The sequence below is a fragment of the Pelobates fuscus genome, chromosome 1, assembly GCF_036172605.1.
Source record: "Pelobates fuscus isolate aPelFus1 chromosome 1, aPelFus1.pri, whole genome shotgun sequence".
Lineage (NCBI taxonomy): Eukaryota > Metazoa > Chordata > Amphibia > Anura > Pelobatidae > Pelobates > Pelobates fuscus.
Window position 1 is genome coordinate 158,744,348 of NC_086317.1, and position 15,793 is coordinate 158,760,140.

The window sequence follows — 15,793 nt, forward strand, 5'->3', positions numbered from 1 at the left end:
TGGTTATGCAGGTATCCATTATTAAAAATTGCTATCAACGTTTCAGTCCTCTAAATTGGACTTTCCTCAGAATCAATAGGAATATGATCCTGAGGAAAGTCCAATTTAGAGGACTGAAACGACGTCGCAATTTTTAAATGACTAAATAAAGAATAGAACGTTTAAACTCCGTGAGTGCTGCTACCTCTTTGGATACCTATATACATAAGTATATACGTATATATCACTATATACATACTTATATATACATATAATAAAAATCATTTGAGGGGCGGGGCCTGACCAGCATGGCAGATGGTCGCAACTTGCAGGAGCTCTCTACCAAACAACTGTCCTGAGCGTCTTTCCGAGACTCCTGCTACACACAATCTGCACCAAAGAGCGACTTGCCTGAAGTGGACGACGGCTGGAGTGTTCCGGGCCGGAAAACCGGGATGCCGCCCGTCAAAAACTTGAAGGAGTGGCTGCGGCCTAGTGGCAGCTTTGGGTGGGAGAAACGGCCGATCTCCCATCCCCTGTCTGCCCCCCTAGCAAAGCCTCAGAGAGTCCCGTTCCCCCCCCCCTGGACCGGGGGGGATATCCCGGTCCACACCCCACTGACTGCAGAGCGGATGGCTCCTGGCAGCCCACGCCTCGGAAAAGCGGAGAGTGACCCCACATACAAAATGGTGGACACACTCCCCTGCAACAGCCGAGTCCAGCGAACAAGCACGAACTGCGGTCTGGCACCACAGGAGAGCCTAGAGTCGAGACTTGATGCCATCCTGGAGGCTTTCTGGGCAAAGTTAGCAGCACGAGAGGCAAGCCCCAAACGGGACCTCGAGGCGAAAACCCAGAGGCGGGAAGCACGAAATGGCCACAGACTACATGGTGGTACACAACACTATACAGCACGCGCCACTGGAAACAACCGCCTACCTAGATCTGGGGTCACCAAACGACCAACCCGTCGGCACCGACCAAGCAAGCGGAGTACCCTACCCACACGGCAACGCAAAACCTCGACCCAGATCCATTCTCCCCATACAAGGAGAGACCTGGACTACGCAAGGCCCCCGGATAGCGGCTCCGAGAAGAGGACCTCAGCACGGGCCTGGGGCCGGAGAGCTCCATCACTACACCTCCAGCCAATAATGGGAGTCGGAACCCACAGCGCTTACCCCATCACTGCAGCGCTACGCACCCCTGCGGCCCCCACGATTTCCCGGCTGAAAATGGGTATTGGCTGAAGGCCGCTATACAGAACCCCCTATCTCTAAAAGAGCAAGGTACCAAGGACTCTGTCACTGTTAACCCCAAGGGCCACTGCAAAAGAGACACTCAGTGCGTACACCAGTTTGGAAGATGTGCTCGCGATGAGACTCTTAAGGCACGGACTGTTTTGCTCCTAGCTGTGTTACCCAGTTAGTCATATAGCCTATTTAACGAGGGTGACAAGCTACATATGCTCGCACGTTTTAAAAATGTTATAACCTGTTCATAGCTTAACCCACCTAACCAGCTCTACCAGCGCTGTACTAGCCAGAATTGTTTAAAAGTTAAATTTAGACATGTCATGGGCATAGCGCACTCTGTAGTACCTTACTCGAGTTTAATGTAACTTAACAAGACAGCGAAACACTAGTACTACTGCAAATGTTCCATAAGTTGCACAGACTATTCTCTAAGCTTGTCTGTAAAATGTCATTGTTACACGACACAAAACAAAAAATGAGGCATCAATGTCACGGAAATGTAGACCAACAATGTTAGCACTGTAATAATCTTGTATCGTATATCTGGCTCACACGTTTCCCTTTCTTCATTCTGTACCCCATCGCTAATGCCTTAATAAAAGAAAGATTGACAAAAAAAATAAAAAAATAAAAAAAAATAAAAATCATTTAAAAAAATTATATACATATATATATTATATTCGATATATATATATATATATATATATATATATATATATATATATATTTTATATATATATATATATATATTCTACGTATATATTTATGTAATAATTTTACATAATAAGGTCATTTTATTAATTATAATTTGCGGGACCTGCCTGAAAACCCAGGCGGAGAGTCCAGGGTATTATATTTGCTAGCACTATATTTAACCTTGTAACTTTCCAAGACACCATACAACCTGTACATGGGAGTACTGTTTTACTCGGGAGACTTCGCTGAACACAAATATTAGTGTTTCAAAACAGTAACATATATCACAGCAATGATATTGTCAGTGAAAGTGACTTTTTTTGCATTTTTCACACACAAACGGCACTTTCACTGGTGATATTATTGTTGTGATACGTTTTACTGTTTTGAAAAGCTAATATTTGTGTTCAGCGAAGTCTCCTGATTATTAAAGTACCCCCAATGCAGAGGTTTTATAGTGTTTGTGAAAGTTACAGGGTCAAATATAAGGCTTGATTTTCCCTTTTTTTTTTTTACAAAGTAAATTATATGACATGATACAAATAACGGTATGTAAAGAAAGCCCTTTTTGTCCCGAAAAAAACAATATATCATTTGTATGGGAACCATAAATGAGAGAGAAGAAAATTACAGCTAAACACAAACACCACAAAGGGTGTTAAAACAGCTCTGGTCCTTAACGTACAACATGGCCAAAACAGTCCGGTCCTGAAGGGGTTAAACAACAATATACACACTAAACTACAGCATCCACTAGTTCATATTTTCAAAAACTGTTACTTTTTTTCCTCAAAAACAACTGCGTATTGAAGGGTAATTATACAAAATAGTGGCAACTGCTTGAAGCTATGTAATGAAGAAATAATTAATGGTGACAGACCATCAAGTCTTCAAGCCCCAGCTCAGATCTTGTGGGGAAATTATCCTTCAAAGTTGGATGGGTCTGAACAACTTTGGCCTAGTGGGCCCAGTGGGGAATCTCCCTATCAACACCATGGCCTGGCGTCCAAGGGTCCCAGAACCCAATTCTGTATGGCAATATGTGGGAGATTCATGTTCAGTAGAAAACTAGGTACCTCCCAAGGCAACCTCAGCTGGATCCACTAGTTATTATTGTTCTTGGCTTGGAGACTGACTGCGTACCCAAACTTGTACTGAATATGCCTTTCCTTTAGTGCGGCTGTGATCTATCCTTCTTTATTTATCATATTTGTCTTCCATTTGGCATGTTTTGTATACTGGTGTGACAAAGTTCAATGTCCAGTATATCAACATTTTTTCGTAAAAAATGTTTAAATATCTTTCTCTCCTGTTTTGCCTTAGATGACTGTGGCCCTCCTCCTGATCTTCAATATGGAGAGCTAAGAGAATTTTATATGGACACCAACAAATTCTCAAAAGACAACATAGTGTATTACAAATGCCGTCCTGGCTATGCACCTGTTCCCAACACCAAAACCTATATTACCTGCTTGGGAGCATCGCAGTGGTCTTCACCAGACGTATTCTGCAATCGTAAGTGTCCTCTATTATAAGATGTCGCAAACGTGTCCATTTCATGTTATGTGCTGGATACAATCATTGGTAATTTAGTAGCCATGTTAGCAGATGTTTTTAGAGAGTGTGGTAGTATGCTACTTCACATGCTGTGAATTTATACATTTGAATTAGTGCAAGATATATGTGCATATCATATGCATAATTAGTAATTATATTATTTAAGTGCAATTTAAACAGTAAAACTTTTGTGCTGCTGAAATTACCAAACGGTATACACAATACTACTGGAATCAATCTACCACTCTTCAGAGAGTATAAAAACATATATTTCAGCTGTATATACCATCACCTGTGTAATGTTCATGTCATGCCTAGCGAGATCAAAATATGTACATTCTGGTAATTTTCTGTCTCAATATCTGGGAAAGAGCCTGTTTTATACCTTTGTGCACGAGATGCCTCTTGCGCCTTGTTTTTTGCTCTCCCTAAGTTTAAAGGATAATTCAGATGTGGACCCCTTGCTCACGGTGCCTAGAGGGATACGGGCTATACCTCACTGACGATGCTTAACAAGGTTGAAACAATCGTCTGGGGTTGCTGTATCTCTCGTGCAGAGAGAGCCGGCCTGCATTTTGGATCTGTTCCGCCCTTTTGGTTGGGATCAGTCCAATATGCCAATGATATAAAACCAGCTAAAACCAGTTTGAGATCTGAGCGGGGACCCACCAAAGGGTGGGCTATTTGAGCTGTTGCCCGTTCTCAGAACTCTCTTGCGCCTTACTTTTTGCTCTCCCGAGATGCCACAGCTAATTTCAGCCTGTGCAATATTATGATTTACCTTTTCTGATGAAGGTTACTGCTGCCAAATACTGAACTGCATATCCTACAAAACTATACAGAGCACAGATTTTTTTTTTACAATATGTCAACCACTGTCTGTCATGATTATATGGGTTAGTTAAAACTGACAGCTAGTCCTTAGCTTGAGCACAGCACCGGGAAATTTCCCGGTATCCCGGTGGGCCAGTCCGGCCCTGCTCATACACACACACTGCACTCATACACACACACTGCACTCATACACACACACACTGCATTCATACACACTGCATTCATACACACACACTGCATCCATTATATACACACACTGTAAATAAATATTTTTTTTAGGATCTAATTTTATTTAGAAATTTACCAGTAGCTGCTGCATTTCCCACCCTAGTCTTATACTCGAGTCAATAAGTTTTTAAATCCCAATATCTCCACTGGTAAAATAAGGTAATCCAAGGAAAGTGCTGAAAATTAAGACAATATCCCAAATCGCCCCAGTAACCGGACGAAACACAGTTCTGGGAGTCAACTGACGATTTTATTCACAAGCTCCAGTAATTATGTGGTTCCCCATGCAAGGGGTTTCCTTACTGACTTTAAAGGGGTTGTACATGGGGACTTAACATACAGAACATTTCTCCCACCATGCACTTCTGTACGAGAGGGATACTCCCACTAGAATATCCTGTTAAGTAGATATTCCCTCCATACAGCAGAACTGGCTTTTCACATAAAAATCCGTAACTTACATATTATTCGTGCCGAATAGCTGGGGTCTGAGCGCACACTTCGTGAAAGTACCGCTCAGATCCCAGCACAATCAGCCGAACGCCGCACGAAATACACTTCAGTATACATACCTCATAAAAGTCACGAATACACAAGTGGGGAAAAAGTACCACAAGACCGGCGCTCCCTAACGGTCTGGAAGTCCAGCGGTGTTCGTGCCGTCGAGTAGCTGATTTTAATTCCAGGCACTCGACGACCAAACACCGCTGGGCAAAAAGGGAATTCAAGATGGCCGCCGCCTTGTGGTCAGTAGCCGAACGACGGCCACCCTGTGAATCAATTAACAGCCGATGGATACATTGTTGCAATCGGTTAATGGGAGCCACACAACCCCCTGTGTGTGGGCTCCCATTCGGTACTTTGTTCGTTTCATGAGCAGTGTTGAAAATCACTGTTCGTGAAACTACCATATGAATGCTAGCGGCTTTCGTGCCACTAGCATACGAATTCCCTCTTTCACATTTTAAGCAAACACATCAAACATCATATATAAACCAGCCTTTCTAGGGCAACCCTCAAAGATAAACAAAATAGTCTGAAGTGGCTAGGTTTGCCACAAATTCACTTTGATTTTATTTTTCCTCCAGCTGCATGTGGACAACCCCCTGTATTGGAATACGGCGACCTTCAGGAAAACTTTGTGGAAGTAGCTTACTTTCCTGTGGGTGACAAGGTTTATTATAAATGCAAGCCTGATTACGTATATGTTCAAGGTGCCAAAACAGATATAACATGCTTGGAGGAATTAGAGTGGTCTGTTCCTGACATATTCTGCAAATCTGCACGTAAGTTTTAACTCCTTGTAATGTCTTTTTCAAGTTGGAGTAAACTGGAAGCCCTAGGACTGAATGATCATTACATTTAAGTCACTATGCTGCCATATCAGTTGAATGGACACTGAACTGTAACTGCTTCATCTCACTGATGTGGTTTTAGTGTCTGGAATCCCCTGGCTCCATCCTTTGGTTCAGCGTTACACTGTTTGTAATAGTTTAATGATAAAAGAGGGTCCTCAGCTGTCCATCCCCTCTGTGCTGCTCAGGCTAATGAGGAAGCATTAAAAGAACACTATAGTCACCAGAAGCACTACAGCTCATTGGGTTACACTCACATAGCTTAGACGGCCTCCACCTCTTGGTTTCCAGTGCCATGCAATGTTTCAACATCTTAGAGGTATTTGTCAGACCTAAGATCAGAAATACACAGTGAACATGTTTAAAGTGAGCACACAGGTGCAACAAATTTCAAGTAAGTTAGTCAGGGCCGGCCCGTCCATATACCGCGCGGGAGCCACGGCTCCAGGCGGCACTCTGACAAAATGCCGCCCCTGTCATAATCTTAAACAGGGTTTCCCAACCCTTGGCAGCGGTGCAGCAGCACCACATGGGATGGGAACCTGTGTGAGGGTCCATCAGGTGGCCCATGCCCTTAGGGCCACCTGATGAACATGTGCAATGAGGGGCCCAGTTGTGAGCTGCGGCCCTTTGACAGAGCGACCGGGCCCCTTCCTATCCGCATGGAGAGCTGGAGGAAGTGACAGCGTATTGCTGTCACTTCCTCCTAGCTGACACAGAGTCATCCGCACAGGAGGAGGAGGGAGCAGCAAGGATGGTGCCGGATTGGCAGAGCAGGCCCCCAACTCCCACCAGCCACAGCCAGCAGAAGGTAAGAACCTGCTGGGTGGCTTAATTTTTTTAATGTGTATGTGTGTATCTGTTTGTATGTGTGTAACGTGTGTGTATATGTATGTAGTGTGGGTATGTGTGTGTATCTGTGTGTTTGTATGTGTTGTGTGTGTGTATGTAGTGTATGTAGTGTATGTATCTGTGTGTTTTGTATGTGTGTATCTGTGTATGTGTAGTGTGTATCTGTTTGTATGAGTATAATGTGTGTGTATCTGTGTGTAGTGTGTGTGTATCTGTATTTGTATCTGTGTAGTGTGGGTATCTGTATGTAGTGTGGGTATCTGTGTTTGTATGTGTGCAATGTCTGTAGTGTGTGTTTGTATGTGTGTTTGTGTGTGTAGTGTGTATGTTTAGTGTGTGCCTGTATGTGTGTAGTGTGAGGTTAGTGTATACTTTATGTGTGTAATGTGTATCTGTGTGTAGTGTGTGTATCTGTATGTCTGTGTATCTGCATGCGTGGCAATGTGTGTATCTGTATGTGTCAGCGTCTTTATGTGTCTGTGTGTATGTCTGTATGTATGTGTATCTGCAAGCATATCAGTGTGTCTGTACATCTCTGTGTGTGTGTGTCAGTATCTGCATGTGTGTCCGTTTTTTGATACATATACTGACACATATACAGTTGCACAGACACACTGATACACATGCAGATATACAGACACACAAACACTGCCACACATGCATATACATAGACAAACAGATACAATCACTGACTCACATACAGATACAGACACACAAATACAAACACTGACACACATGCATATACACAGACACAGTGTATAGGTAAGTTTATTGGCTGCAGTGCATACACAGACACAAGCTACATCCCCAGCATACACACAGACACACGTACAACCCCAGCACACACACATAGACACATACTAGATTCCCCAGCACACACACTTCATCCCCAGCACACCCACATAGAGACACTACCATTGCAGAAGCATTTATGTTGAAGGGGGGAGAGGAGGGGGGAGGATTTCATACTTGGATCCAGGCAGCACAATGTTTTGGGCTGGCCCTGAAGTAAGTCATAACAAAAGTGTGAGCATGATTATTTTGGATTAATTACCAGACATCTGTTTAACCTGCATACACTACATCAACATATAGCAACAAAATGAACATACACATTCTAACAATATATTCAGTATCTGAATATTGATTCTGTGATAGATAATCAGGGCCGGATAGGCCCACCTGGAAAATATGAAATTCCATGGTGGGTTGTTGTAACATGGGACCAGTGAATACACACTACACAAAATGCACAAAACGTAGCTGAAGAGGGCTGCCAGTGATGGGGAGGTGTGAGGATGCACAAAGATTGTGGCCGCCAGGAAACATCATGACATGATATACCGGCGACTGACACTTGTACATCAGGAGAAAGAAGGGGAACAGGTTGTAGAGTTAGTGTTAGCCCATGAAGGCATCCAGACAGCTGCTTGTAAGGTCCCCCTCTCTGTTTAGTAGACATGCCCCTACCCGTGGCATGTCGGGTAGGGGCATGAGTGAGGGATTATTTATTTACTAATTCTAAGTATTTTTTACTTAGTATTATTAAAGTTGTCTGAAAGGCCAAAATTAAGAAAAGGAAGAGCTTTTTGTAACATTTGGTCTTTCAGCTTCTTACAAGATAGCTCCCTAAGCCTTGTGTGGGATTGCCAAGGCTACTAAAGATACCAAATAGGAGCTATGTACTAAACAGCTCCCTGATTTGTTACACTTAAATATGGTATTCCCACAAGGGTACCAATTTCGGGCGTTTTGTGCTAAACGACTGCAAGATGCAGCTGTAGCAGAGATTGCGGAATTTCATTTGTCCGAATGAAATTTCAAAATGAGAATAATAGAGAATTTCATCTGAACAAATGTATTTGGTGGAAACGAAAATTTCAACAGTGCCCAAGTCTAATTAGTTAAGTAAAAGGGGCTCAAACATTGGCTCTATTTTATACACATCTGCTTAAAAGAAAATGACATTAAAGTCCCATGATCTCTGTGCTGTTTGAATTTATGAAAATACAACATTATCCCAAGCAGCAACAGTCAGTGGAATTTGGGTGCCATAGTCAGCTGACCGTTATCAGCCTATTACATCTGCCCATTGCTATTACTGAATCTTCACAGTTTATATCTAGGATTGATACCCCCAGGTTATTAATTTGGTGCTTATCTGCTATACATTGGAGAACCCATATGGCACCATTTAATCATCCCGTATCATCATAGGGGTTGGGAACAAGTTCACTGACATGGTGTAATAGTGTTGATATGTTTGGATGTTACCTTCACTCGCCACATCTGGATTAATGCATTTTCGATGTTTCCTGAGAGATATGTTTAACTGTATTCATCAATCTGTAAAGCAATCTCTGACATATATTATTTTAATACTAATAGTAAAAATACAAATATGAATTCAACAAGACACTTTCTGCTATGGTATGCCCCTTATTGTGGCCTTCTGCATGGTGCCTGATGTTTGAATATGATGTGCATGTCCAAACTCATGGGGAGTTGGGAACCCATCTTCACAATAAAATATGGACCCAATTTTGGGTCCTGACCTAAAAGAACCATTGTCTCAAAACATGTTTTATTATTTTTCACTCACAAGGATTATCTTAACGAAACAAAAATAATAAAGAACTATGCACGAGAATAATAATTAATATTCTGTTATTTTTCTTATTTGTACTTTAACAGCCATAAAACACAATAGAAAGTTAAAGTCAATTGCCATTAAAATGTATTAAAATCTGTAAGGAAAATAGCATTCACCATAATTATATACACAATATCACTCACTAACAATTTATTAACAGTTAATTATTTTAAAAAAATATTAAATTGGTTATTGCTAATCCAAAGTGGATATTTTGTTTGTATAACAACGTAGGACAACAAATGAATTGCTGTTTCAATCTTTTATTTTTTTCAATTTTGTTCTCTTTGTACAGCTACCTGTGGGCCTCCTCCTAGGCTACAAGATTTAGAACCTAAGGAAGCGTACTTGAGTAGGACTTCATTTGCCGTAAAGGAAAAAGTGGAATTCCAGTGCCGCCCAGGCTACACTTTTTATTTTTCTCGTTTTAGAAATATTGCTGCATCTTGCGAATCTAATCTTGAATGGTCTTTTTCTCATCCTATTTCCAACACGTTTTGCAAACGTAAGTACAATTCTTGTTCCACAGTACTTGGATTGCATTTATTTTATGTGTATGAAAACTTTTCAAGAATATAAATACAAGTCATTTGTGATATTGGTAAGCAGGTTGTATTTACACTAACTTACCCATAGTTTGTCTTTCTATTTAACTTAAAGACACAATAAACATTTAATCTCCTTAAATTGGTTAAAGCACCTGGAGTCCCCTGGCACTGTCGCTCTAATCAGTGTTAAATTACATCATGCTGTGTCCCCCCTTGTGCCCCCCCAAATGCCAGCAACTTGCTGGCCAATTGGCCATGTGCTTGGATTCTATTCCCTCAGGCTGTAACAGTCTGTTACAGCCTGAGGGAATGCAGGGCAGAGCAGCTGGAACGGACAGACAGGCTCCCCGGCATAGGCCCCGCCCCCAAGTGAAGCCCTGCCTCCCGCACATAAGCCCCGCCCCCGCCGTTAAGCAGCAGACCATGCTCCTGCTGGAAAGGCAAGAAGATGGCTGTGTGACCCCCAGCAACAGGTAGGCGTGATATGCTCAGGTGTGTGTCTGTCTGTCTGTCTGCTAGTGAGGAAACTTGTGTGTCTGTGTATGGACTCAGCAGTTTGTATGTGTGTGTGTGTGTGTGTGTATGGACTCAGCAGCGTTTGTGTATGGATTCAGCAGTCTGTGTGTGTGTATGGATTCAGCAGTGTGTGTGTGTGTGTGTATGGACTCAGCAGTCTGTATGTGTTTATGGACTCAGCAGTCTGTGTGTGTGTGTGTGTGTGTGTGTGTGGACTCAGCAGTCTGTGAGTGTGTGGACTCAGCAGTGTGTGTGTGTGTGTGTGTGTATATCGACTCAGCCGTCGGTGTGTATGGATTCAGCAGTGTGTGTGTGTGTGTGTGGATTCAGCAGTGTGTGTGTGTATGGCCTCAGCAGTCTGTGTGTGTATGAACTCAGCAGTGTGTGTGTGTGTGTGTGTGTGGATTCAGCAGTGTGTATGTGTGTGTGTGTGTGGGTATGTGTGTATGGACTCAGCAGTCTGTGTGTGTGTATGGACTCAGCAGTCTGTGTGTGTGTCTGGACGCAGCCGTCTGTGTGTGTGTTTGTACTCAGCAGTCTGTGTGTGTGTGGACGCAGCAGTCTGTGTGTGTGTGGACTGAGCAGTCTGTGTGTGTGTGGACTGAGCAGTCTGTGTGTTGATGTTATTTTCTAAGTAAAGGTACCATTTTATGTTTTGCTGATTAATATGTATATGTGGCTTTTTATATTCTCTGTGTAAAGTGTGAAGGGTCTGTATTCTCCAAATGGCCACGTATATGTACAGTTTTGTAACGTATTATTTAACCCCTTAACGACCGCTGACGGTTCAGGACCGTCAGCGGTAAAACGTGCGTTTGGACCGCTGACGGTCCTGAACCGTCATAACGGTTTTGGGCTACTTACCTGATCGCCGTCGGTCCCACGGCGGCGATCAGTGCTCCACCCGGTCCAGGGGGGTTGCCTGTCTGCCCAGGCAGTCCCCCTTCGGCAGATCAGGACCCCACGGCCATGTGATCACTCGATCACATGACCGCAATAGGTGTCCATGTGTCTGCCTGCAGGGGGACTGTCTGTGCTGACAGGCAGTCTCCCTGCAAGTGAAAAATCCAAAATAAAGTGTAAAAAAAAAATCTGTGTAAAAAAAAAAAAATAATATGTGTATATATATGCTATATATACATGTATTATATCTATATATACCTATATATAATATATGTATATATATCATATATATAATGTCACACTAAGTGTATTTTTATATTTATATATACGTACACTTATATTTAAATTACACACGAATATATACAATATATATAATAACTATATATATGGTATATATATATTATTATAAAATACAAATAATATGTTAATAAAAATAAATAACAAAAAATAAAAATAATTTTTAATAATTAAAAAAAATTATATATATATATTCAGTTTTATTCTAACAGTATTTTGATATTGATATATATATATTTATATCAAAATATACTTAGAATGTAATGATATATATATCTATGTATAAATAAATAAATAAAAATAATACGAAATATACATATGTCCACATACATAATTACATAAATAATTTCATAAATATACACGTAGACGTCAAATATATAAATATGTATATATATTAAAATTCTACGTGCATATTTATGTAATATTTTTACCTAATTAAGTAATTTTAATGATTGCAATTTGAGGGACCTGCCTGCCAACCCAGGCCAAAAGTCCAGATAATTTAATTTGCTAGCACTGTGTTTAACCCTGTAACTTTCTATGACACCCTAAATCCTGTACATGGGGGTACTGTTTTACTCGGGAGATTTCGCTGAACACAAATATTAGTGTTTCAAAACAGTAAAACATATCACAGCGATGATATTGTCAGTGAAAGTGAAGTTTTTTGCATTTTTCACACACAAACAGCTCTTTCACTGAGGATATTATTGCTGTGATATATTTTACTGTTCTGATACACTAATATTTGTGTTAAGCGAAGTCTCCTGAGTATAACAGTACCCCACATGTAGAGGTTTTATAGTGTTTGTGAAAGTTACAGGGTCAAATATAAGGCTTGATTTTACTTTTTTTTTTTTTATTGAAATTTGTCAGATTGGTTAGGTTGCCTTTGAGAGCGTATGGTAGCCAAGGAATGAGAATTAGCCCCATGATGGCATACCATTTGCGAAAGAAGACAACCCAAGGTATTGCAAATGGGGTATGTTCAGCTTTTTTTAGTAGCCACTTAGTCACAAACACCGGCCAAAGTTAGCGTTTTTTGCATTTTTAACACACAAACAAATATAAATGCTAACTTTGGCCAGTGTTTGTGACTAGGTGGCTACTAAAAAAAACTGGACATACCCCATTTTGAATACCCTGGGTTGTCTACTTTAAAAAATATGTACATGTTAGGTGTGTTTCGGGGATTTATGACAGATAACGGTGTAACAATGTCACTATTGATACATTTAAAATATATATATATTGAAACAGCAATTTCCTACTTGTATTTATAGGCCTATAACTTGCAAAAAAAAGCAATAAAGCATGTAAACACTGGGTGTTTTTAAACTCGGGACAAAATTTTGAATCTATTTAGCAGTTTTTTTCATTAGCTTTTGTAGATAAGTAAAAGATTTTTCAAGTAAAAGTCCAAAAACATGTTTTTTTTTTATTTTTCACCATATTTTATTATTTTTTTTAAATACAATATATGACATAATATATATACTGGTATGTAAAGAAAGCCCTTCTTGTCGTGAAAAAAACAGTATATAACTTGTATGGGAACCCTAAATGAGAGAGCGGAAAATTACAGCTAAACACAAACACCACAAAAGTGTTAAAACTGCTCTGGTCCTTAACGTACAAACATCGCAAAAACAGGCCGGTCCTGAAGGGGTTAAACAGTATTGGTCAGATATTTAGCGTGAACCGGAGCCCAATATTCCGAGGTCAGAGTGGGACATGGGATAATTGGAGTGAAAAAAAAAAATCTAAAATTGAGAGAAACTCATGGATACCTGGTGGAGATCTGGAAAATATGTACCTTTTAGATTTTGGGTATGGAGACAAAAGATATAGGAACCAGGAAAACAGTGTCTTGCATTGGGAATGTAGATACCGGTACATGGTGTGTATGACCTCAGCAGTCTGTATGTGTGTATGGACTCAGCAGTCTGTGTGTATGGACTCAGCAGTCTGTCTGTGTGTGTATGGACTCAGCAGTCTGTATGTGTGTATGGCCTCAGCAGTGTATGTGTGTGTGTGTGGATTCAGCAGTGTGTGTGTATGACCTCAGCAGTCTGTATGTGTGTATGGACTCAGCAGTGTGTGTGTGGATTCAGCAGTGTGTGTGTATGGCCTCAGCAGTCTGTATGTGTGAATGGACTCAGCAGTCTGTCTGTGTGTGTGTGGACTCAGCAGTCTGTGTGTGTGTGTGTGTGTGTGTGTGTGTGTGTGTGTGTGTGTGTGTGGACTCAGCAGTGTGTGTATGGACTCAGCAGTCTGTATGTGTGTATAGACTCAGCAGTCTGTGTGTGTGTGTATGTGTGTATGGACTCAGCAGTCTGTGTGTGTATGAACTCAGCAGTCTGTGTGTGTGTGTGTGTGTGTGTGTGTGTGTGTGTGTGGACTCAGCAGTCTGTGTGTGTGTGTGTGTGTGTGTGGACTCAGCAGTCTGTATGTGTGCATGGACTCAGCAGTGTGTGTGTATGGACTCAGCAGTATGTGTGTGAGTGTGTGTGTGTGTGTATGTGTGTATGGACTCAGCAGTCTGTGTGTGTATGGACTCAGCAGTCTGTGTGAATAGACTCAGCAGTCTGTGTGTGTGTATGGACTCAGCAGTCTGTATGTGTGTATGGACTCAGCAGTCTGTGTGTGTGTGTGTGTGTGGACTCAGCAGTGTGTGTGTATGGACTCAGCAGTCTGTGTGTGAGTGTGTGTGGACTCAGCAGTCTGTGTGTGTGTGTGGACTCAGCAGTCTGTGTGTGTGTGTATGGACTCAGCAGTCTGTCCGTGTGAATAGACTCAGCAGTCTGTGTGTGTGTGTGTGTATTGACTCAGCAGTCTGTGTGTGTGTGTGGACTCAGCAGTGTGTGTGTATGGACTCAGCAGTCCGTATGTGTGTATGGACTCAGCAGTCTGTGTGTGTATGTGTGTATGGACTCAGCAGTCTGTGTGTGGACTCAGCAGTGTGTGTGTATGGACTCAGCAGTGTGTGTGTGTGTGTGTGGACTCAGCAGTCTGTATGTGTACATGGACTCAGCAGTGTGTGTGTATGGACTCAGCAGTCTGTGTGTGAGTGTGTGTGGACTCAGCAGTCTGTGTGTGTGTGGACTCAGCAGTGTGTGTGTGTGTGTGTATGGACTCAGCAGTCTGTCTGTGTGTATGGACTCAGCAGTCTGTGTGTGTGTGTATGGACTCAGCAGTGTGTGTATGGACTCAGCAGTCTGTGTGTGTGTGGACTCAGCGGTCTGCGTGTGTGTATGGACTCAGCAGTCTGTCTGTGTGTATGGACTCAGCAGTCTGTGTGTGTGTGTGTGTGTGTGTGTATGGACTCAGCAGTCTGTGTGTGTGTGTGTGTGTATGGACTCAGCAGTCTGTGTGTATGTGTATGGACCCAGCAGTCTATGTGACTGTGTTTGTATGGACTCAGCAGTCTATGTGTCTGTGTTTGTATGGACTCAGCAGTCTGTGTGTGTGTGTGTGTGTGTGTGTGTGTGTATGGACTCAGCAGTCTGGGTGTGTATATGTGTATGGACTCAGCAGTCTGTGTTTGTGTGTGTGGACTCAGAAGTCTGTGTGTGTGTGTGTATGGTCAGCAGTCTGTGTGTCTGTGTGTGTATGGACTCAGCAGTCTCTGTGTGTGTGTGTATGGACTCAGCAGTCTCTCTCTGTGTGTGTGTAAGGACTCAGCAGTCTGTGTGTGTGTGTGTGTGTGTGTATGGACTCAGCAGTCTGTGTGTATGTGTATGGACCCAGCAGTCTATGTGACTGTGTTTGTATGGACTCAGCAGTCTATGTGTCTGTGTTTGTATGGACTCAGCAGTCTCTGTGTGTGTGTGTGTGTATGGACTCAGCAGTCTATGTGTCTGTGTTTGTATGGACTCAGCAGTCTCTGTGTGTATATGTGTATGGACTCAGCAGTCTGTGTTTGTGTGTGGACTCAGAAGTCTGTGTGTGTGTGTTTATGGTCAGCAGTCTGTGTGTCTGTGTGTGTATGGACTCAGCAGTCTGTGTGTCTGTGTGTGTATGGACTCAGCAGTCTCTGTGTGTGTGTGTATGGACTCAGCAGTCTCTCTCTCTGTGTGTGTAAGGACTCAGCAGTCTGTGTGTGTGTGTGTGTATGGA

At 42.0% G+C, this 15,793-nt stretch overlaps 1 protein-coding gene across 1 annotated transcript in view; it reads left to right on the forward strand.

Moving 5' to 3' along the window:
- Window positions 1-15,793, forward strand: part of LOC134602606 (complement decay-accelerating factor, GPI-anchored-like) — a 51,238-nt gene that overhangs the window by 5,882 nt on the left and 29,563 nt on the right. The window contains exons 3-5 of the mRNA XM_063447682.1: window positions 3,255-3,446; window positions 5,639-5,836; window positions 9,706-9,915. Of these exons, the coding sequence (XP_063303752.1) occupies window positions 3,255-3,446; window positions 5,639-5,836; window positions 9,706-9,915 (600 nt within the window). The remainder of the gene's footprint in view (window positions 1-3,254; window positions 3,447-5,638; window positions 5,837-9,705; window positions 9,916-15,793) is intronic.